Here is a 24,220-nt window from a genome sequence, read left to right as displayed (position 1 = left end):
AGCGCCAGACCTCTGATGTGACGGATTTCGTTTGACTCAAGAAGATTCAGTCTTGCTCGCATTATTAGATTTCAAGCTGCACGGCTTGGGAACTTTTTGATTTAGTACTGAAGCACATTTAGTTTCTTCCATATTGGAGGTAGATGAGAAGTGATTTTGTTTCCAGCTGCTGCAGTTAAGGTACGAATCCAGTCTATCTCCTTTATTATTTTAATTATCCTTGTCGGATTGTGGATCATATCTGCTTCTGTACACTATAGTTTTTAATAGAGTAAGATTTTCGTTTTTCCAAGCATTAAGCAACTTACAATTTGATGTTTGGATTTCTTTAAGCACCAATCCATGAAGGAAAGAAGGATTTGGAAGAACACATTTCCGGTATAACATATGTGTTGCAGTCAACAGTTCCTTGCAGGGAGAGTAAACTTAGTTCTCGTCGAATTAATGTAACTGAGGTTGAGTTAGGCAATCGCAGAACTGTTCTCCAAAAATACGCCTCCAATTTGGGCCAAAGAGCTTTGGGCAGGTTGGGCATCACCTCTGCGCAATAAGTCACTGTGGGAACCACCTTAGATTTGTAGAAATTTAGCAGTGGAATGGTTGAAAATTTGCCAAATTCTCGGTCTATGTTTTAGTTGCCAACTTCGGATATTTGCAAAGAGAGCTTCTTGCATGGCCAGGTCTTTTGAAGAATTGTCTAGGACCACGCCCAGGTATTTGAATTTCATAACTTTTTCAATAGGGATCTTGTCTATTGACCAATTGACTTTTTCCAACTTCTTTGTAGAGCGTTCCATAACCATAATTTTTGTCTTTTCAATGTTAATTTCGAGGTTATTTTTGATGGAAAATTAATGCAGGTTGCCAAGTTGACGCTGCAGTCCTATTTGGGTCAAGTGAAGTAGGATGAGGTCATCAGCATACAATAGTCTGCTTATATTTGTTTGAGCCAGTTTTGGTGGAAATGATCTGACTTGATCTGCTGAGTATTGATAGTCCCCCATGTAAGTGAAAAACAGTGCTGGGGCCAACGGGCACCCCTGTTTAACACCTCTTTTTGTCTCAATTTCGGCAGATAGAAGACCTTGTTGATTCAGGCAAACTTTAATGTTGGTGTCTGTGCGCAGAGTTTTCATTGGGTTGAGAATGTCAAAGAAAGTTTTTCCCCAGAGTCTAGTACGGTCGACTCTGTCAAAAGCCTGGGAGAAGTCTATAAATGCAGTGAATCTTCTAGGACTATCCTGCTTCACTTTTCTTTTCAAGATAGTTCGCAAAAAGATGTTGATTGCGGTTCCCAAGGTTTTTTTAAAGCCTGTTTGAAAGTTTTCGTTACATGGTGCATGAGAGGCCCAGCTTTGGAATTTTTTCAATAAGAGAGATCCAAAGACTTTTCTGACCGGGTCCAATAAGGCAATAGGGCGATAGTTTATAGGGTCCTGTTTGTCGCCTTTCTTGTATATGGGAACCACAATGGCAGAAAGCCATGAGGGGGCGACATATCAATAAATCACACATCTAGAGAACACAGACCTTATAAATGTTGCCCATTCATCTGGGAATGTTTTAAGATCGAAGTTGGTAATTCCATCGGGCCCGGCGCAGGAGACTGAGTTTTCTAAGGATGTCTTGTATGTCATCGAGGTCATCCAGTTTCGTCCATCGATGGAGCTGGTTTTGGCCTTCAAATGGCTTTGTAACCAATATTTCTTTGAGCCTAGTAAGCCATACACATTAAAAGATACATTTTTATCTCCTTAGATCTGGCAGTAATAATAGTAGTGTCTTCCTGTGGCACTACGTGTACTACTGGTGAAAAGCTATCAATACAGTTGTGCGGGTCAAAGCAGGGAACAGGCTCCTGTGCGTTTGTTTCATATTTCTTGTTGGGAATATTTATTTGTACTTCCCATTTTTGGTAGTAATAGCCTCTTTCAAGGAGTATAAGGTTTACGTTACTTACCTGTAACTTGTTCTCCAGCATGGGTCACATGCTCATGAATATTCCCAGTCAGGCTGGGAATCCTCGGTAAGAGAAATAAACAGTTTCTTTTTTGCTTTAAAACTATATTTCTCCTGTAAACCAATCACTGTCCTCTGGGTCATATTGCTCCCATCCAATGTCAGTCCTTTCCCTAAGCTGTACCCCTGGTGGCTGTAAAGACTGGTAGGGGGTGTCTGTACTTCCCTCTCTATATGGTAGAGGAGAAGCACAGAAGACCCCAGCCAAGATTCTCTATAAGGTAGCAATGGGCGAGCAATCAAGGCCCAGCTTCTCAGGAGGTGATGCAGGCTGGTTCTTAAGTACAGTGTAGTCCCTGAACCCAGACAAAGGAATGTCCACACACTATTACTGAAAACACAGTCTTTATATAATGAATATTCAAAGGTATGTACATGATCACAACAACGCACTTTGTACTCGGAAGTCAAATGATAAATATATACAATCTAAAGTGGTACAACTAATGTTATCAAATCTCATTAAAGTGCATCAACTGTACGGTTAAAATGTCACACAGATCAATAACGAGGAAACCAGCAATATAGATAGGAAGGAACGCAAGATGGTTGAAACAGTAGGCAGATTACTGAAACCTACCACGAGGCACAGTTCTGAGTGGAGATCCCCCCCACCTGGGCAACCTGTAAATAAGATATATCGCACAAGCCCAGTCCATATTTTCAATAGTCTCACTTCTTCCTATTAAGGATTTTACCCCCCAATGTACGTGGTAGAGTAGAGTTCTCCGACGATGCGTCGACCGATCCTTCTCGAGTGTCTGCCTTCCAGGCGGGAGCCACGGATCGTCGAGAGGTATTGGGGAACTTGGCGTTCGGTGTCGAGGAATCGACTCCCCTTCTTGAGTGCCCTCGACAGAGCATTGGCATCCTGCAAGGAAGAGGCGCGCGGGGCACCTCGGTGACGATAGTTCTGGACCGCAAAGAGATGAAGAACTGTGGCCCAGCAAGGGCGTCGAGTCGTCGGCGTCTGTGGTCTTTAGGTGGCGGGAAACCCACCAGTGGATGCTCCTCGGCGCGCCGACGGTTGGGCCATCTCCAGCATGAGACAAGCGGATGACGATGCAGACGAGAGCGTCCGATGATCAATTAAAGTTCCTAGGCAAACGGGAGCACAGCGACGGCGGTCGTCGACAGTGGCAGAGAACAGTCCGAGGGCTTCTCCTTGGAGTTCCGCAGCAGTCCCCGTATCGGGTCGGCAGTCTGTCGAAGGTCTGTCTACCAGGGAGCGTTGGCAAAGATCAGCTGTGCATGATGGTCCCTCGTAGCTCGGGAAGAGGGCGCCTTTCCAGGTCCTTTCTGGGTCAGTCCTTGGAAACACAACAGCCTTCAGATTGCGAGGGAGAGCCACAGCACTCCTTCTCGTCCAGCGGGGGTTTCAAGGTCAAGCGTCAGTTACTCGTCGTAGTGGACTTCAGCTTCTGAACACGATTCCTAGCATTTAGAGGTCCCCAGATATACTGTTGATCTCCCATTCATACCGCTGGGTCACGACTCCGGGCATTCATGCAGGCAGCCAGCCAAACAGGCACACGAGGTATTCAGGCCATTCACTTCTCTCCAGACACTCTCAACAAGTTATGTGTATTGGGACAAGTGCCGAGCCAATCAACACTCCAAGCTGCATTCATACCGGTTTCGGGCAGGGTTGTCTCAGTGATTGTGTCAACCACCAGATACTAGACACCCACAACACAGAATGCATATTTGTCACACACTCTATTCACCCAGGTCCCACCCACAGGAGGTACCCACAACATACATCACCGGGAAGGCTCCAGCTAGTCTGGCCAGGCCTTCACAACAACACCTTATATGGCATTTCCACCCAACAGCCAGTCAGGGGGAAGGGACAGAGTCAGGGCTTCCCAGGACTTTGGGGAAACAAGTTAATGGGTAATAGAAAGCAAGAGGCCACCGGGCCATATTGTTTTCCATCAGGAATCAACTGATCCCAATGGCAGGGCCCGGGTATCCCAAAATGGAGGATACTCCGCACACCTGTCAAACTCAGCATGGAGCTGCCACCAGCCCCTACCCTGCTCTGCGGGCCACCCACAGGTGCCCAAAAACATACACTAGGGGCACAGGGTTGTACCCGCGCCCATGGGTGCCATAAGGGTATCCCACGGGTCCGTTCACCAAACCAAAAAAGAGAGAGAGCTGCACCGCCAGGAGTCCCACATGAACTCCTGTGCGGAAAACACAATAAAAAGCAGTAAAGGATACGGAGGCCCAGTCCCTCCGATGCATTTCCAGCATCACAGTGGCCATCACAAACCAAACGCATTGCACAAACGCTTCAGTGCTGGGTGTCCTCTTGCTGCTCTCCAAGCTATTTTTCATATTTGAGTGTTTGTCGACACATTTCTAGCACATTTTGACCGATTTTTGTCTCATCGTTCGTCCGGAGGTCGACTACTGACAGCGGGACCCGATATCGGCAAAGATCATACTACATTGCAGATCTTTCATCAAGTAAAGAGATGCCTCTTCAAAGTATGCGCAAAGTGTGGATTGAGGAATGTGTATGTCGAACATCAACACCATAAGTGTCTGCTTTGCCTGCATCCGGACAATGATGAGGAGGGCTGCGTTGTCTGCCGGGATTTTTGAAAAAGACCAAGAAAGACTGCTACAGCAGACTGGTGGCTTAGTTGAAGTCTGGTAAGGCCTCTGACTCTGCTTCAGGGCATGGTCATGCTTCATCCAGGTCCGGCCAGTTCCAGGAACCAACTCCCTCAGTAGAGGACACCCTGCTCCCAGGGGTTCAAAAGAAGGTTGATCCCACTGGGTTTGCCGCAGTTGCCGGTCCCAGCGCGGAAAGGACAAGGTCGCCGTCACCAATCACCTCTTGGGCCTGCCTACCAGTGAGGGTTGCTCCATCTAAGGGAAAAGTCCTGGACTCTGTCAAAACTCTGCTTACAGTCAGCAGATAAGGCATCGAAGGAGAGAACAAAAGGTGGCCCTCCTCTACCTCCATCGGGGACGCCATCATCATCAGCAGCTCAGCTGGCCAAAACAACTTCGTCAACGGCACCCACTGCCACGTCAACGAAGTCTCCAACCACCCAATCGACTATCTCATCGATGGCCTCATCGATGGCCATCACTTCTTCGTTGAAAGGGGGGGATGGCCACAACAGTGGTGTCCACTATCACGATGACACTGTCGAGTGTCAAACCCACCAAGGCATGAGGCAGCTGCTGCGGCACCTGCAAAGGACCCTGGAATGGGGACAGCATCGCTGGCTGCTCCCCCCCCAGAAGTCTCCGGAGAGGGTAAGGCGTAAGGCTTCTGCTGATACTAAGAAGGGTATGGGCCACAGAGGTCCCAGAGAAGCCGGAGCAGATTCATACCAGCTCGGGCGAGGATGATCTGCCTGAAGATTGTTCGGACCACGAAGGGAGCCTTGGACATGTCTCAGTGGGGGGACCCACAGTGAAAGCCTGGTTCATCGCCTCGCCGAAGACAACGCATCAGTCCTGAACCTCCACTGCTCGTTCCTTTCACGCCTCAACTGAAGGACATGGCCTTGGACATACTGACAATGCTGCACACGCTGGTCTGAAAAATCCAGCAGAGACTGCCTCCCACACTGGGCCCTGCTCCGTATTTGAGCCCTCCAAGACGGCAGGCCGAGAGTCTATCACGGCACAAGGCAAACAACCTCCTGGGTCAAAAGCATCAACCAACACCTCCGCCTTTGACTCTGACTGGGGACCCGGCAACAGATACGGCGGCTTTGGACACCGACTAGGCAGATGACTTCGTACCAGAAGACATGGGGTGGTTGAGCACAGATGAACCCCACACGGTCTCTCCACCGGAGGAGGTCGGCTCATTTCCCGCTATGATGTCCAGCGCCTCGGAGCCATTTCATCTGGTACCTGAGGAGATTAAAAAGGAAGGATCCCTTTACCAAAGACTTGAGTCCAGGTGGAAGACCATGTCCGTCCCCTTGCCGGACGATATCTGGGAGTAGGGCTTGGCTCTGATGAAGACCCTGAGCACCGCTCTGCCCAAGCAGGATAGACTCGAGAAGAAATACAGTGTCCCGGACTCAGCCCCCAAGCACCCGAGGCCCCAGCTTTCGCGCACGTTGTCTCAACTGCAGAAGGAAAACCATCAGCAAACCCATCGTCTCGGCCCATGGTGCCCCCGGACCTGAAGGGGAAGAAACTGGACGCAATGGGGAAAAGGATCATATACACTGCTGCCAGCACCATTAAATCTGCTAACGCCCTGGCCATTTTCTCCGGCTATAACCGAGAGCTATGGTATAAACTGGGCCCTATTCTGGACTTTACCTGATCAGAAAAAGGAAGCTCTGGCGCTGTTCCAGGAAGGGGAAGTGGCCTCATACCATGCCATTACAGTAGCAGCAGACACAGGTTTCCCGGAAATGGGCAACCGAGTATCGCTTTAATGGCAGGGATGGCCCAAAGCCACCAACTTATGACCGGACGTTCAGTCCAAACTGTTGGACAGGCTATTTGATGGTGGAACCTTTTTGGCAACACCGTCAATGAGTCTCTGCAAGTTATCAAGACGGACACAGAGACAGCAAGTTCAATAGGTACCCTGTACCAACGTTGGTCATGTTGCTTTTGTCCCTTGAGTGGAAAGTCTGGCAGGTCCTCCAAGGTATACAACACCCCTTATCGACAATCTTCCCGCTCCACGACGCAAGAGGCGTACAGAGATCGCTCACAGGTTTATGGTATCGGTGGACAGCATTAACACTGCCGAAACAAGCCTAAAACAGCCGTGGACTCCGCCCCTGTCTTGTGCACCTTAGTGTGAGACCCTTAGGCGAAGTTAGTCAGCATGTGGAAGACCATCACTGACAGATGGGTGCTGGACACTCTCGGACAGAGGCACACCTTGGAGTTCCAATGCAGGTGTCCTCGTATTCCCCCTATGGCTCGACAAGAACACGTGGCCCAGCTACTGCAGGAGGTCCAAGCCATGTTAAAAAAGGGGGCGATTGAGCCAATCTCACAGCTTCCCCGGCACTACGGAGTGTACTCTAGATACTTTCTGGTCCCAAAGACGGCAGGAGGGTGGAGGCCCATCCTGGACCCGAGACGCCGCAACAAGTACTTGAAATCCCAGAAGTTCAGAATGGTCACGTTGCAGCACATGCTCGTCCAGCTGGAACAAGGTGACTTCCTGGCATCACTGGATCTGGAGGACGCCTACATCCCCATCCAGCGGAAACACCGTAAATTCCTGCGGTTCGTGGTACAGGGATGACAATATCAGTTCAAGGCACTCCCCTTCGGCCTGAAGTCGGTCCAAGGCTCTTCACAAAGCACTTGGCTCCGGTGGGAGTGCATCTTCGTCTTAAGGGCATCCAAAACTACCCTTATCTGGAGGATCAGCTCGTCCGATCCCGCTCCCACGCGTCGGTGAGCGGACACACCAGTACTGATGACGGATCTGGGATTTTCAATAAATTATCCGAAGTCCTGCTTGGAGCCATCGCAGAACGCTCAATTTCTGGGTGCCAGACTCAACACTAACATGTCTGGCGCCGGCCCATGGAAGAGGGGGGTAGCCATCTTGGGGAAGGTACAGCGCCTGTCGGCGCTTTCTGCTACAGTGCGAGCCATCAAGTCGCTGCAGGATGATAATTGGTGCTCCGGCGTGGTGGCGACATATATGGTATCCAGATCTGCTACGCCTGTTGAAAGCACCACCCATCAGGCGGCTGCTACTTCTCAAACTTCCCGCCATAGGAGGAGGAGCGATTCTACATCACAACCCAATGTTGCTGAACCTCAGGGCCTGGCTTCTGCAGCCCTAGAATTTGGACAGTATTCTTTGCCAATGGAATATAAGGCCATCCTGGCAAACGCCAGAGCCTCTTACATGTTAACGTGGTCCAGTGATAAATGGGAGCGATTCTCTGTATGGTGCTGGGTGCAGAAGAGCACTCCCCTGCGTGTCATGGCCGCACAGCTCCTGTCAAACCTGCTTTCCTTGGTCAAGGCTGGACTGGCCCATGCCTCTATAAAAGGTGTACTTGGCCACTGTGCTATTGACTAAACTCGTGGGGGCACCATTTGAACCAATGCATCTGGTTCCCCTGAAGTTCCTCTCGTCGAAGGCGCCTTTTCTGGTGGCGATCCGGCCCTGTCCTGTAAACAGTCATACTTATCCTTCCACGCTACAAGGGTGGTACTGCGTACACATCCCACCTTTATGCCGAAAGTGCCGTCTGAGTTCCACCTCAACGAGCCTTTGGCGTTTGCCGTCATTCCGAATACGTTGTCGCTAGTGGAAAAGGAGCTGCATCTGCTGGATGTTGCTCGTGCCTTGAAGTTTTACATGGCACGCATGAAGAGTTTTCGCAAGACTTCTCCGTTCGTCAATTTTGGACCTGCGAATCACATGAAGGCTTTGTCAATGGCTTCCATCTCCAGGTGGCCCTGCAGCTGCATCATGCACTGTCATCAGCTGGCTTTCAGGCCGGCCGTGGGCCCACTGCACCAGAGCCATCACAGCAACAACAGCGTTTCTCTCTAGTGTGCCTCTACTCGACATCTGCAGGGCTGCTTCCTTTTCAAGGCATGATGCTCAATGGTGCACAGAATCCTCTGGTAATGCGCGATGTGGCAGAACAAAAATGAACGTAATTCCAGTCATATGACCATCCGGGAGCCGAATGTGAATACTCAGCCAGTAGGTTGTCTTTTCCATGGGTTAGTGCCCAGATCACTTTTTAGCCACTTTGTCAAAGATTTAACTCGCTCGCACTGCCTTTCCCAAAGGCCACCGCCATTTATTTATTTGCTTTTTGCTCTGTCCTTGCTTTAGCATTTCCTTTGTGCTTTTTCCATAGCAAGAGCTTCAGACTTTTCTACCCCCAATTTCTCTCAGCCTGGAGCTACTGACATTCCTCTCATCTTTCTCTTTAGCCACATCACCTGTCTTTACCTTTGTCTGCCTTTTCATGGGCCATAACCTAAGTTTCTTCTCTGGGGTTATGGCACCCTGCTCACACCCTTCTCTTTCATATTCCATGCCACCTTACTCCAATCTCTCTGGGGTTTTGCTCTCTACTTTTTCCAGTATAGGGTTTCTTTCTCCCAACCTCCTTTCATTCTCTGAGTTTTACAGTAAGACTTCTCATTCCGTTTGTCACCACCTACACTCCACTGTCCTTTCCTGCTCATCCAACAACTTGTCAATCTATGCACTTCAAAATTCTTGTACTTAACCCCCACAGGCTTCTGGCCTATAAATTGGGACTAGGCTGGATGTGTAATGTCTGAGCATTCTCAGTGACAAGAACGCTGTATTGCACAGAGTCTGGGATAGAAATCTTTAAATAGGTTAGCCATCATTTCTGGATGTCTTATCTGTGTGGAGCAGTGAAATGCTGTGATGGTGCTCCTGTCCCAACTCCTCTCTTGAAGCAGGACTTCCCTTAACTGCAGCCTGGTTTGGCCCGTCCCCAGTACTCAGCAGGTTAGTGTTCATGCTATGGAGTCTTTTTGAACTGGGCGTTTGGAAATTCCTTTCTCCTATTTGCTGTATGGGTAGGGTGTTACACAAATTGATTTCAATTAGGGATTTGGCAGCTGGAAAAACTCTTACAGCAGTAGGAAAAACAGAAGTTAATCAGTTAAATATTGGGCTTTATTTTCAAGCTCATGGCAGGTCTAAAAAGCCTTATGGAGCGATCATGCTGAGCTGATGTAGTGAGTGTGATGCTGGAAATGCATCAGAGGGACAGGGCCACTGTATCTTTGTCCTTTACTGCTTTTTATCGTGTGTTCTGTTGTGTTTTCTGCGCAGGAGTTCATGTGGGGCTTCTGGCGGTGCAGCTCTCTTTTGGTTTGGAGAACAGACCCATGGGATACCCTTATGGCACCCATGGGTAGGGGTGCAACCCTGAGCCCTTAGTGTATGTTTTTTGGGCATCTGTGTGTGACCCACAGAGCAGGGTATGGGCTGGTGGCAGCTCTGTGCTGAAATGATTGGTGCCCTGAGCGTCCTCCATTTTGGGATGCCCAGACCCTGTCATTGGGATCGGTAGATTCCGGATGGAGACAAAATGGCCCACATGGCCTCTTGCCTCCCATCACCTGTTACCTTGATCTCCCCGAAGTCCCGGGAAGCCCTGCCTCTGTCCCTTCCCCCCTGACTGGCTGTTGGGTGGAAGTTCCATTTATAGTAGTGTAGGGAAGTGCCGACCAGACTGGCTGGAGCCTTCTCAACAACCGCATGTTGTGGGTACGCCTGTGGGTGGGACCTGGGTGAATGGAGTGTGTGACAAATATACATTCTATGTTATGGCTGTCTAGTATCTGGTGGTTGACACAATGGTTGAGACAGCCCTGCCCGAAACCGGTATGAATGCAGCTTGGAGTGTTGAATGGCTCGGTACTTGTCCCAATACACAACTTGTTGTGAGTGTATGGAGAGAAGTGAATGGCCTGAAATGCCCCGTGTGCCCGATTGGCTGCCTGCCTGCATGAATGACCGTAGTCGTGATTGGATGCTTGAGTGTGACCCAGCGGAATGAATGGGAGATCAACCGTATATCTGGGGACCTCTCACTGCTAGGAATCGTGTTCAGAAGCTGAAGTCCACTACGAAGAGTAACTGGAGTAAAACTGAAGCTTAACCTTGAAGCCCTGCTGGACGAGAAGAATTGCTGTTGCTCTTCTTCACAATTTGAAAGCTGCTCGTCTCCAAGGATTGACCCAGAGAGGACCTGGTAAGGTGCCCACTTCCCGAGCTACGAGGGACCATCGTGCACCAGCTGACCTTTGCCAAAGCTCCCTGATAGACAGACCTACGACATGCTGCCGACCGGAGACTGCCGCGGAATCCCAAAGAGAAGCGCCCAGACGGTTGTCCGCCACTGTCGCCGACCGCCGTCGCCGTGCTCCCGTTGCCTAAGAAATTCATAGATCCAAGGACGCTCTCGTCTGCCTCGTCGCCGCTGTATCCTGCTGAGAAGGCCTGACCATCGACACGCCGAGGAGCATCCACCGGTGGGTTTCCCGCCACCCAAAGACCACAGAGACGCCGATGACTCAACACCCTTACTGGGCCACAATTCTTCAACTCTGTGTGGTCCAGAACTATTGACACTGAGGTGCCCCGCACGCCTCTTCCTTGCAGGACGTTTACGCTTCCCAGTCAACGAGCACCGCTAGGAACGACGCGGCCACTGGACCGTTGTAGCTCGACCAGTTCTTCGTCGGACGTTCGACGACCCGTGACTCCTGCCTGAAAGGGAGGACACTCAAGAAGGGTTGTCGATTTCCCCGACGAGGAACGCTCCAATGCCAGGTACTTTGGGGTTGCAGAACTATTGTAAAGTCTAGTGTGAACAATATATGGACTGGGCTTGTAGCTTTCTTCTACAATTTGCCCAGGTTGGGGGGGTTGGGCGGATCTCCACGCAGAACTGTGTTTAACTGTAGTTACCAGCACTCTGCCTATTGCTCAAACAGCTTGCTTTCCTTCCTCTCTCTACTGCTGGTTTCCTCTTTATTTGATCTGTGTGTCATTCTGACTGTATGCACTTTTAATGAGATCTAATAACGTTAGTGGTACCACTTTAGAATTGTACATATTTACCATGGTTGATTTTCGGAGTACAAAGTGAATGATCGTGTATATGACCTTGAATATTAATTATATAAAGACTGTTTTAACCGATAGTGTGTGGACATTCCTTCGTGGGTGCTTGGGGACTAAACTGTACTTAAGAACCAGCTCGCAGCACCTCATGAGAAGCTAGGCCTTCATTGCTCGTCCATTGCTACCGTAATAGAGAATCTTGGCAGGGGTCTCTGCTTCCCCTCTACCATATAGAGTGCGGAAGTACAGACTCCCACTATGGTCTTTACAGTGAGACGCGGATGTAGTGTAGCTCCCGCCGAGATGCCGAATCAATCCTGCAAGCAGCAGTCTGAACAATTTATTTCTGCTTTAAATTACACCTCGAAGTGTAAAAAAAGATCCCCCACTAACAAGCCTTTCCCTGAAGGAAATTGGAGCAGAATAGTCGGGGAATCAATCCGGGGAACTGGAGCCCTCTCCCCACCCTGCACCTCATGGCAGCTACGGCATGTGGAAGTGAGTGAGTGACGAGGCCCCTCCAGCCAACAGCATCTTTGACTGCTGCAACACCCGGGGCCCCATACCTGTACGGAACCTTGCAAAGCCAATTGGGGCATTAAGTACCTGTGGGGCTTGAGGGGCTTGATCTGGGTGAGATAGACCCAGGTAGAACACCAGATGCATTCTGCCCATTGTACCCCTACCCATGGATCCGGATCTTTTTGTTTTTATTTCTTTACTGCGCTTGGGCATTGAACACGTGGACATGTGATGCCATGCTACTGGTGACATGAACCGAAAAATATTGGGTTTGCGGTATGGTAATGTATTGATCCAAAACTTGTTACATTAATGTGTTTGATGTCTTTCTGTTATCTATGCCCTTGACCTCTCATGCATGGTGACCACATTCAATGTAACTTTGGGGTCTTTTTATTTAATGTTGGTTTGAATATGTTTTGCACGATATATTTTTGGCTTGTATCATTTGTTGATTGTAAAACACAGTCTTGCCTTGAGAAAGACTGTTGGTCAAAACACATGTCGGCAGACTTCTCTAGGATACCTAACAGAAGGACTCAAATACAAACTTCTTCAACAACTACTCACGTTTCAGCTCGATTTGTGTATATATGTAGATCGAATTTGTTGACTCTTTTTTGCTCGAGCGCTTCCGTCAAACTGGCACACCTCATTTCTACTGTTCACATTGTGTATAGGCACTATATAAATAAACTATATCATACTTCTCGCACAACAAAATACCAGCGCGCGCACACCCTAAGCAAACTTGTAGCAGCCAGAAGCGAGGGCTTCATTTTATGGGGCAGGGATTTTAACTGTTAGAAACCCCACGATGGACAGATCGACTGCACCAAATGCCAGTCCCTCCCCAGCCTCTATAGCTTTGAACGAAATGCTAACAGATCTTGTAGAGGTATGGAAGGAAATACACCCAGACAATGGAGGATACTCCTATTATTCATCCCCCCACAAACTACACACACAGATTTATTACTTCTTTACGTGATCAATGCACCTTGCTGAACTCACCAGCGCAGAATATCTAGGTTGCACAATGTTGTAGCCCTTCCCACTAGTAATTGAGTGGTGCATGGCATATCCTAGATCACCTATCCTGACTTGGTGCCTCCCTACTGGGGCCATAACTGACGTAGCCTGCAGGAAGACACAATCAGACTCCCTACTTAATTCCCCTCGAACATAATGTCGGAAGCATGAGCAGCTGTGGCACCATTTGGGAAACCCTAAAAGTGGTGACCAGAGGTGAGGTCATAGCCAGTGCAGGGGGCATTCGGCAGAAACTGCGGGAGCTCCTATAGTCCATGGAGGAAGAAATAAAAATGTTAGAATCCAAACACTCGGGCCAGCAATCACTGGAAAGAGAATTGACTGAGGGACGCTCCAGATGCCACAATGTCTGGGAAAGACTGGCCAAATTTGACTACCCTGCTCAGATAACCTGAGCTCACGCAGAAGGGGATAGGCCTGGGAAAACACTGGCATGGCTCTGTAAACGGGAACACCCAAACCCCAATGGTCTATGACAAGTGCGGGGCCCCATGGAGATCCCAACTAATGATTAACAAGCTTTACCTCCTTTTATACACAATTATAAAAGCACGATAACCCAGTCCCCCAGGAAGATCTCGATGAGGTATTCTCCCAGAGTCATCTCCCGAGACTCTGACAGTCAATGAGATTCTTTCGATATGCCCATTACTGTTGAAGAGCTAACTGAGGCCATAGCCTCCTTAGCTACCTGTACAACCCCAGGCACAGACGGACTGCCCTCAATTCTATAAGGCATTCACTACCACTCTGACCCCAGTGCTCCAGAAAGTATTTGCAGAAGCACTTGCACACTACCAGCGGGCATGAGGGAATCTTTAGTGATACTCATTCCCAAACCCGGGAAACCACTGAACAGATGCAATTCATACAGACCCCTGGCCATGTACTAGCAAAACGGCTTTGTAGAGTTAGCACAACATAAGTGCACACAGTTTAGACATGGTTTATTCCTGGGCGCTGCACGGCACTAATCCTCCGAAGACTCCAGCATATGTTAGACCAAACACACGCATGCAAGGAACAACATGTGGTGGCGTCTCTAGACCCCATCAAGGCCTTTGACTCAGTCTACTGGGAGTGGCCGTTTACATTATTACAGAACCTTGGGCTGGCTGTGAATTAATCCACTGGGTTAAACTCCTTTACCCTTCCCCAGTGGCAAGACTGAAATCAGGTAAACAAATATCTGGCGTATGGATCATACAGAGGAGCACCCGTCAGGATTGCCCGCTCTCACCTATGTTGTATGTACTGGCCGTGGAACCCATTGTGGTGTTCCTACGACAGGAATACCTGGCTGCAGGCATCTGGATAGGTGACTCCAAACACTCAGTATCACTACGCGGGCGATGCCCTACTCTTCCTTTGTGAGCCCTGACATAATTTCCCCATAATTTCTGGGGGTACTAGACAGGTTTGCAGAACTATCAGGGATTTTGTTCAATAGACAGAAATCCTGCCTCTTTCCCCTGGCTGGTCTCCTAGAGGTGGACGAGAACACCTAGCCTTACTTAGGTCTACTCTAAGAAACAAAGTCGTTCAGATACCTGGGCATCCAGATTGCACACACACCTATAGAATCACACAACAGCAACACACTCTGAGCGATGGGGGGAGGGGGCTTGAGAAATCCATTTCCTTCTGGTCCAGACTGCCACTGTCAACTATGGGCAGAATTGCCATTGTTAAAATTGTAATCCTGATATTCCTCTACAACTTTACATTCACCACTATGTAGAGGCAACTTTCTGTCGTCTCAACTCAGTGACCAGAGACTTTATATGGGGCACAGGTCGCCACAAAACTAACTCTCAATGTACTGCAACTACCTTACAAGGACAGAGGGTACAATTACCTAACCTCGACTTTATAACCTGAAAGCCAAACTAAGCTTTGTTACCAAATGGCTGGCAGACCCTCCCACATCAGAATCAAGACCATTGCAAAAACTGGCGGCCCCAGCAAGGCTCAATGAAATTCTATGGCTCCCGGGGAGCGGTGTGAACAAGTCCCCATTGCTGGTGAGACCAGGTAAACAGAAATGGTGTAGGACAATGAAACTGCTCAAAATATGTAACCCATAGTCACCTAATGTACCGATAATTACCTGTGTGTGTAAATGCAGGACAGACCTGGGAGCCGCTTCGTGTCGGGAGGAGTGGAGGGGGTCTACACATGGGGAGACATGTATGACAACGACCAGTTTAGGTACAGCCAATTCAGCACAATGATCCGGCATACCCAAAGGACAATTTCTGCAATACATGAAAGTAAAGGGAGCTGCGTGACGTAAACGGGGAGGATGGTCAGCTGAACCGGAAGAAACAGGGCTATTAGCCTTGATGTATGCGCTAGAAGATGGCTGGAGACCCATGACCAGACTACATAGTCTCCTACTGGAAGCAGTCAATATTAGAGACCCAAAACAAACTAAGATGGGAAACGGACATTGGCTCTGCTATCACTGACCAAGAATGGGATCGAGCGCTTAACTTCCCCAAACAAATGTCCCGAAATGCCAGATTAAAGTTACTCCAAACTAATGTGCTGCACCGAATATTCATGACCCCCAACAGGGTAGCTTAGTTCAACAAGGAGGCACAATGGAGGTCTTTATTACATACACCAGTGAGGCAAGTTAGGATACTTTACATTAATTCACAGAGTATTTGTGTACACCAATGTTTTCCACTGTCTCTGCTTGTCGAACCGTGGACTAAAAGCAATTCTTTTGGTTCATTAGAATTATTAAGAATAAGGCAGCATTATGACTGATCGTACCAGATTGCTTAGATGGCCATAACAAAGTGCATTTCTATCCACAAGTTCTCCCGGAGATAGCATGGCGCTAGAATACCAGAAGTTTATTATGGCAATGAGTTAACAAACAAGTCATTTGTGCTGCTGTTTTTGCTATGATTGTTATAGTGATTCTCCTTGATTTTAACTGTAAGACAGTATAGGATTGGCTCATAAATATAGGTTTCACTTTTCTTCATCTGTGCTACTGATTCTTTGAATACTCAGCAATTGTGAATATTGCAGCGTTTCTTGTAATGAACTGGGATGTTGAAATTTATAATTCAAGAACATTTGTACCTGATGCTTTGTATAGCGCTTCCCTGTGAATTTTCCTTTATATAAAAACGCAGACAGTGATAACCGTAAGAGTGAAACGCATCAGTGTTTCATGCTGTTTTTGGATGCACAAATAAATTTGAGCCGATTAGGGGGTAGGGGCTGATAAATAAACCGAGTGCTGTATTTCAATTCTGAAGCAAAATATGACGTTGCGTGGAGTGCGAGGCCATTTTGAAGAGTTTTCCCTTCATTAATATGGAACAAGTTACTTACCTGTAACTGTTGTTCTCCAGCATGGGTCTGGCATGGATTCACATGCTCATGAATATTCCCCGTCGTCAGGCTGGGAATCCTCGGTAAAGAAAAAACCAGTATCAGTTTCGTTTCTGATCTGTCTTTCGTAGTAATAACCAATCACTGGTCTCTGCGTCATACTGACCACAGCCAATGACTGCCCTCTACCTAAGCACCGCCTCTGGCAGCCATCTTCAGATTTGGAAGCACGTGAAGTGGCAGTATGACCAAGTGAAGAGCCGCAGAGGGGTAGGCGGGAGGGTTCGCATGTGAATCCATGCCAGACCCATGCTGGAGAACAACAGTTACAGGTAAGTAACTTGTTCCTTCTCCAGCATGGGGTCTGGCATGGATTCACATGCTCATGAATAAAGAATACATAGCAGTACACACATGCACAACCACGGGAGGTGGCAAAGGCTCAACATTAAGCATCACATCAACTCAACATTAAGCATCTTACCTCCTCACCAGGCTCACCTCAGGCGAACAGGTTGCGCAGCACTGCTTGGCCGACCCTGGACTCCTCCCTGGAATCCCGGTCGACGCAGTAGAATTTCGTGAAGGTGTGCGTCGACCTCCACGTAGCAGCCCTGCATATGTCCAGCAGGGGCACACCAGATAGGAACGCCGTGGTAGCTGCGATCGCTCTGGTGGAATGGGCTCTCGGACGGCCAGGCAGCGGTCGGTTTGCCAACCGGTGACAGTACATGATACAGCCGGAGAGCCATCTGGAGATGGAAGCCTTCGAGAGAGCCTTCCCCTGATTGACAGGTCCAAAGTTCACAAAGAGTTGTGACGTCTTCCGAAAACCTATCGTGCGGTCCACGTAGAACTTCAGCGCTCTAGCTACATCCAGCGAGTGCAAAGTCCTCTCAGCCGGCGACGAAGGCGACGGGAAGAACACAGGTAACACCAAGGGTTCGTTGAGATGAAAGTCCGACGGTACCTTGGGCATGAAGGAGGGGTGCGTCCTGAGCACTACCCTCGTGTCGTGGAAAGTCAAGTACGGGGCCTTGCAGGAAAGGGCCTGGATCTCTCCCACTCGTCGTGCGGAGGTGATGGCCACGAGAAAAGCTGTTTTCCACGATAGAAACTTCAACGGGGCCGAGTGCAGAGGCTCGAACGGAGGTCCCATGAGTTTGGTCAGCACCACGTTGAGCTCCCACGCCGGGGCCGGAGCCTTCACTGGCGGGAACGATCTGAACAGTCCCTTCATGAACTCTTTCACCAGACGATGAGACCACAAGGACGTCCGGCCCGTGGTTCTGGTGTATCGGGAGATCGCAGCAAGATGAATCTTGATGGACGCGTGTGCCAGACCAGCTTTGGCCAGCGTCAGCAGGTACGGCAGCACTTGGGGAGCCGTAATCCGTAGAGGGTTAATCTTCTGTGCGTGGCACCAGACAGAGAACCTCTTCCATTTGTGTCCGTAGCATTTAAGAGTCGAGGACGCCCTGGCCTTTGCAAGAACCTCTCTGCAATCGGCCGGTATGTCGTATCCTCCAAACTCTAGCGCTGCAGGAGCCAGGCCTGCAAGTTCAGCGACTTCGGGTCGTGGTGGAGGATGGCGCCTCCTTCCCTGGAGAGTAGATCCGCGTCCGCCGGCAGCTTGATTGGCGGGGACGCCGACAAGTCCAGAAGGTCCGGGAACCATATCTGCCTCGGCCACGCAGGTGCGACGAGGATCATCCTGCACCGTGACCTCTTGAGCTGGTTGACGAGCCGGATTAGCAGAGGCAAGGGAGGGAACGCGTAGAGGAACAGGCCCTCCCAGGGGAACGAGAAAGCATCGCCCATGCTCCTCGTCTGGGGAAACCTGCTGGCGAACCTCCGGCACTTGGTGTTCGTCGCCGTCGCGAACAGGTCGATCTGGGGTGTGCCCCACCGTCGGAAGAGGCGATCCACCAGATCCTGCCGTAGTTCCCACTCGTGGCACGAGCGCAGCTCCCTGCTGAGTGAGTCGGCGATGGTGTTTTTTATCCCTGCCAGATGAAACGGCACCAGAAGAATCCCTTGGGCGACGGCCCAATGCCACAGGTCCCCTTGCGTGCAGATTTTCGGTGTGCGCTCCCCACCCTTCTAGGGAGGCATCCGTGGTCACAGTCACCTGGTGGGCTGGGGTCTGGAAGTCCATGCCCGCCGTCAGATGCGCGCGGGTGCCCCACCACCGTATCGCTCGTCGGAAACTCTCGTCGAGCTTGATCCTTTCCTCGAAGCTGCCCGTCGTCTGGATCCAGCGCGCATCCAGGAACTCTTGCAACGGGCGCATCCGGAGCCTGCACATGGGAATGAGGTAGATGCAGGAAGACATCATCCCAAGGAGGGACTTGATGGACCTCACCTTGGCCGCGTCGGCCACCAACATCCGTTGCACCTTGCCCAAGATGGTCCTGGTCCTCTCCTCCGACGGGGAGGCCAGAAGGGACACTGTGTCGAGCCTCGCTCCCAGAAACAGTGCGACTTGCGCGGGCACCAGGTGGGATTTGGCGTAGTTCACGGAGAATCCCAGGTCCGTGAGGAGTTGGACGGTCCTTGCCGTGTGGACCACGGCGAGCTCCCTCGTCTTGGCGCGGATGAGCCAGTCGTCCAGGTAGGGGTAGACGTGAATCCCCTCGCGGCGCAGCTGCGCCGCCACCGGTGCGAGGCACTTGGTGAAAACCCTGGGTGCCGACCGCAGTCCGAAGGGAAGGGCTTTGAACTGGTAATGACGCCCTTGGACCACGAATCTGAGGAATTTTCGGTGCCCCTTTAGGATGGGAATGTGGAAGTAGGCATCCTCCAAATCCAACGACGATAGGAAGTCTCCTTCCTCCAGCTGACCCAGGACGTGCTGGAGGGTGACCATCCGGAACTTCTGCGCCTTGATGAACTTGTTCAGGCGTCGCAGGTCCAGGATGGGGCGCCATCCTCCCGTCTTCTTCACGAGGAAGTAACGCGAGTAGACTCCGGAGCCCCGAAGCCTCTTTGGGACGAGTTCGATGGCGCCCTTTCTGAGCATCGCCTTTACCTCCAGGAGAAGTTGAGGGACGTGAAGTTCTTTCCTGGCCACGGGGGGGACGCGCGGGCACCTTCTTTGAAACTCGAGCGCGTGGCCCCGGGCCAGGGCGTCCAGCACCCAACGGTCGGTGGAGATGGACTCCCACACGCTGACGAAGCCCGCCAGCCGGCCTCCCACTGGGGTGCTTCGGTGGGGGCCCGACCCCACGGCCGGTTCAATCCTGCTTGGACGCGGCCTTGCCGCCTTGGCCTCCTTGGCGACGACGGCGGGGTCCGCCAGACTTGCCTCGTCCTCTGTAGGCCTCTTGCGACGACGAGCGGGCCGCTTGACGGTAGGAAGCGAAACCGCCGCCGGAACCTTTGGAGGCGCCCTTGCCTCCGCCGCTCCGAAAGGGCGTCCGCCGTTGCTGCAGTACTCCAAGGGCCCGGGCCGTCTCAGTATCCGCCTTGATGGCCTGAAGGGAATCGTCCACTGTCTTCCCAAACAGGTTGTTCCCGTCGAAGGGCATGTCCAGGACCCTGGTCTGGACGTCCTGCCGAAAGTCCGTAGCCTTGAGCCATCCGCGACGTCGAAGGCAAACGCCGTTGCCCATCTGGCGGAACCCAGTGTCGGCGATGTCCGTCGCCACGGTGATGGCGTGGTCCGAGGCCACCTCACCTTCCTGCAGGATCTCAAGGGCCTCCGCCCTCTTGTCGTCCGGCAGAAAATCCAGCAGGGGAGCTATCTTGTACCAGAGTTCCCTGTCGTAGCGGGCCACGATAGCCAAGGCGTTGGCCGCTTTAATCGTCGTCGCCGCCGACGAGATGACTCTGCGTCCCATGGCATCCAATTTCTTTCCCTCGCCGTCCGGCGGGGAAGTCGACGTGGAGGCCGCACCCCCCCCCGCTTTCTTCCTGGCTGCCGCGGAGACGACGGAGTCCGGGGTAGGCTGCGCCCGGAGGCATAGGGGGGCCGAGTCCGGGACCCGGTACTTTTTCTCGTACCGGTCTCTTTTCGCTGGCGTCGTGGAAGGGTTCTTGAGGAGGGAAAGGCCCTCATCCCAAATGTCGTCCAACAGAGGCACTGCGAGGACCGTCTTCCTCTTGGTCTCGCGCCGTTGGTAAAGGAAGCCTTCCTTTTTCTTCTCCTCAGGGCAGAGTTGGAAAAGCTCGGATGCCCTGGCGATCATTGAGTGGAACGATCCAATCTCGTCGGGCGGAGAAGCCCTGGTGGGAGGCGACGACGGAAAATCCTCGTCGTATGCCTCGTCGTCCGTACCCGTCGCTGCCGTGTCAGTCCCCGTATCATCCCCTCGGGTGGACAGGGAGGAGGGCTGGACGGGGCGCGACGGTTGAAAAGGAGGCGGTGGATGGATCCTTCTTTTCTTGGTAGGGGGAACACCAGAAGGTCCCGGTTCTGGATCCCCCGACGGGAGAGGTTCCTCCGTCGGTAACGGTAGTCTCGTCCTTATCTCGGAGCATAAGGACTGTATAGCCAACAAAATGGCCGCTGAGTTGTCTTGCGGCACTGGCAGAGGGGAATCCGACGGGCGAGCAGGGGCCCCGTCGGTATCCTCGACGATGTCGTCGTCGTCACCTGCGTCGGGGCCCATTCCGACGGGCTGGTCTTGTTCCACGCCTAGGCCGTGGCTTAAGACCTCGATCAGTTCCTCTTCTGAGGTTGAGGCCGAATCTACGACGACGCCCTGCCCCCCCTTCTTCCCCACGGAGGGTTTCACGGGGGTCCTATCGATGGGCACGAAAGAAGACTCCCTCCGAGGAGGCAGGGAGATTCTGGGCCCCGAGGCCGCCACCACTGGTGCAGCCTCCACAGGCTGGGCCAGGGCCGCCGCGACCGTTTCGATAGAGGGCTTGGTCGAATGGATCAAGGCCTTCACCACCTTAGGTGCGCTCACCGCCTTATCCTTGAGGGAGGGGGCACTGCCACGCTCCTCCTCTGCCTTAGAGCTCGACCGGGGTCTCTCCAGGAGCTTCGCCGGGTGCTCGGCCTTCCTCTTACCCGACCCAGAGCGTTGGCTCGTGGTTGATGGTGCCGGGGAGGGTGCGCCCTGCCTGGCGCCCGTAGAGCCCGACCGTTCGGCGCTCCCGGTGCCAGCGGACTCGCGGTGCTTGGCCTTATGTTGGGCCCCCGTCGCCGGGGCGCCCTCAAAGGTCTTAGAAGACCGCTCAGATTTCTTCTTCTTCTCGCCAGACGGGCTCTTACCCTCCAGCCAGCTGGCGAGACGTTGATGGCGGTCCTTCATGGTCCGTTCCGACATGTTGCCGCAAAACGCACAGTCCTTCTCCACGTGCGTCTTGTCCCCATGAAGGCAGTAAAGGCAGAAAGAGTGTTCGTCCTCCTTGAAGACGTTCTGCAGCTGGCATCCAGGGCAGGCCCTGAACAGCTTTCCGGGCGTCGAGCTTCCCTTCTCCTGGGCCATCTCCGAGACCGGGCCTGAGAAGCTTCTGGAGTCCTCCGAAGTGTAGCTCGACGAAATCTTCACCCTTGAGGGGCACAGATGAATCCGACACGGGTCCCCGTTGATCGGATGTAGGATCGGTGGAGCTTGAGGCTCTTTGACCGAAAGAATCGAAGTTTTTGTGAAAAAGCGCGAAAAAATAGCACTAACGCTCGAGAGCAATAGCACGAGGATCCCAACACATGAACGTGCGGTAAAAATCTGAAGATGGCTGCCAGAGGCGGTGCTTAGGTAGAGGGCAGTCATTGGCTGTGGTCAGTATGACGCAGAGACCAGTGATTGGTTATTACTACGAAAGACAGATCAGAAACGAAACTGATACTGGTTTTTTCTTTACCGAGGATTCCCAGCCTGACGACGGGGAATATTCATGAGCATGTGAATCCATGCCAGACCCCATGCTGGAGAAACATATATACTTTTGTTTGTTGCATTGCATAAAGTAAACACCTATTAACTCATGGCCAGCTACACAAATCAGACAAGAGTACTGGCCCATATACACTCTAAAATATTCACATCTAAAAAGAAATAGGTTTGTTGGTCCACCATTATTTGCTTTTAACAGAAAATAAGACATTTTGATATGAGCACACACTGATATAGAAAAAACTGGCCACAACTTCAAAGAAAGGAACATTGCCTTGTCTCAGTTGAAGGGTTTTAGAAGGCTCCCGGTTTTATGGTATTTATTTTTCAACATTTATGCCTGTATTTAGCCATCTTTATTTTTGAGTCAATTTACATCTTTATTAACATTTAGATTTGTTCTCTAAAACAAATGTGTCAAAGTAATTGAAGGACCTTACAAGAATGATAAAATGTTCATACTCATTGGCGACAAATGGAAGAAGCTTTGCCAGGCGAGCCTTTGAACTAAGAGGGGTCAAGGTTTGCCAGTCAAGGAAATTTGTTGGACAGAAGTTTTTTTGATGAGCAAAACGAGCATGGACAGTTTTAGTTTTACTTGTAGAGACTCTCAGGCACATACAGTCAGCCTGGGCCTGAATGAATATCAATGAGCAATGGTGCAGTTATTTCACCAAACGACTCAGCAGAACTTAGGCACCAAGGAATAAGCGGTTACCTGAGCAATACCAGAAGTAATAATGGCCAATGTGTCATAAGGGCAATCCTCTGCTGTCCTGAAATGTACACATTACAAGTATGACATGGGCTGCCAGCAAATCTTTCGGAGCAACCAATTTTGAATAAACCTGTACAGTGATCGCATCCACCTATTCCTGGAACTCATTCACATAGGTGCTTCTACTACAGATGTGATGTAATAGAGTTGCCAGCTATGCAAGCAACCCATCACCAAAGGTTTTTGTAGCCGTGCATTTCAGAAAGAGAAAGCATCCTGAAAGCAAATATATCCTTTATTAGGTCTTCAATGCACCAAGACCTCTAGGGGAGCCAAGGTGTTCGCTACTAAAACAGTTTCCACGTGGCCTGATCAATAGATTATAAAACAAACCTTCAAAACCTTTTACACAAACTCACCCACCAGTCATTAAACAGATCTGGACACTCACCCAACTCGCCTCCAGCGACCGAGAAGTCTTTGTCAAGGATGATCCACTTTTGCACCCTTTGGGCATTCGATGCTGCTCGTCGGTTTACTCGGTCTACCCCTTCTTGAATTGCCTTGTACACAGCCGAATCCTTGGAGCAAACCACCTCTGATACACGCTTTGCACTGCTTCCCAGCCGCTGACAGAACTGAAGTGCTTCCGGGGTCAGTTCATCCTGGGGTTCTCCCGTATCAGCATCCGTGGTACACTGAGGGGAGGATGTGAGCTTTAGTCCATGGTAGATCAGACCAATATGATTTCATGCACAAAGTCAGTTCTGCAAAGGTGGAAAAGAAGGAACAAGTTACTTACCTGTAACTGTTCTCCAGCATGGGTCTGGCATGGATTCACATGCTCATGAATATTCCCAGTCAGGCTGGGAATCCTCGGTAAAGAAAAAAACAGTATCAGTTTCGTTTCTGATCGGTCTTTCTTAGTAGTAACCAATCACTGGTCTCTGGGTCATACTGCCCCCAACCAATGACTGCCCTCTTCCTAAGCCCCGCCCCTGGCAGCCATCCTCAGATTTGGTAGCACGTAAAGTGGCAGTATGACCAAGTGAAGAGCCGCAGAGGGGACGGAGGGAGGGTTCACATGTGAAT

At 50.8% G+C, this 24,220-nt stretch overlaps 1 protein-coding gene across 5 annotated transcripts in view; it reads right to left on the bottom strand.

The window, feature by feature from the left end:
- LOC138511228 (long-chain-fatty-acid--CoA ligase ACSBG2-like) overlaps positions 1–24,220 on the bottom strand; it is a 1,364,724-nt gene that overhangs the window by 110,470 nt on the left and 1,230,034 nt on the right. For all 5 annotated transcript variants that reach the window (XM_069626768.1, XM_069626770.1, XM_069626769.1 and 2 more), the window contains one exon: positions 23,580–23,826. In XM_069626768.1, the coding sequence (XP_069482869.1) occupies positions 23,580–23,826 (247 nt within the window). The remainder of the gene's footprint in view (positions 1–23,579; positions 23,827–24,220) is intronic.

This window comes from Ambystoma mexicanum, chromosome 6p, assembly GCF_040938575.1.
Source record: "Ambystoma mexicanum isolate Mex_15411 chromosome 6p, UKY_AmexF1_1, whole genome shotgun sequence".
In the NCBI taxonomy this organism is placed as follows: Eukaryota; Metazoa; Chordata; class Amphibia; order Caudata; family Ambystomatidae; genus Ambystoma; species Ambystoma mexicanum.
The sequence above is the reverse complement of the archived record's forward strand: the minus strand, read 5'-3'. Positions and strand labels throughout refer to the sequence as shown.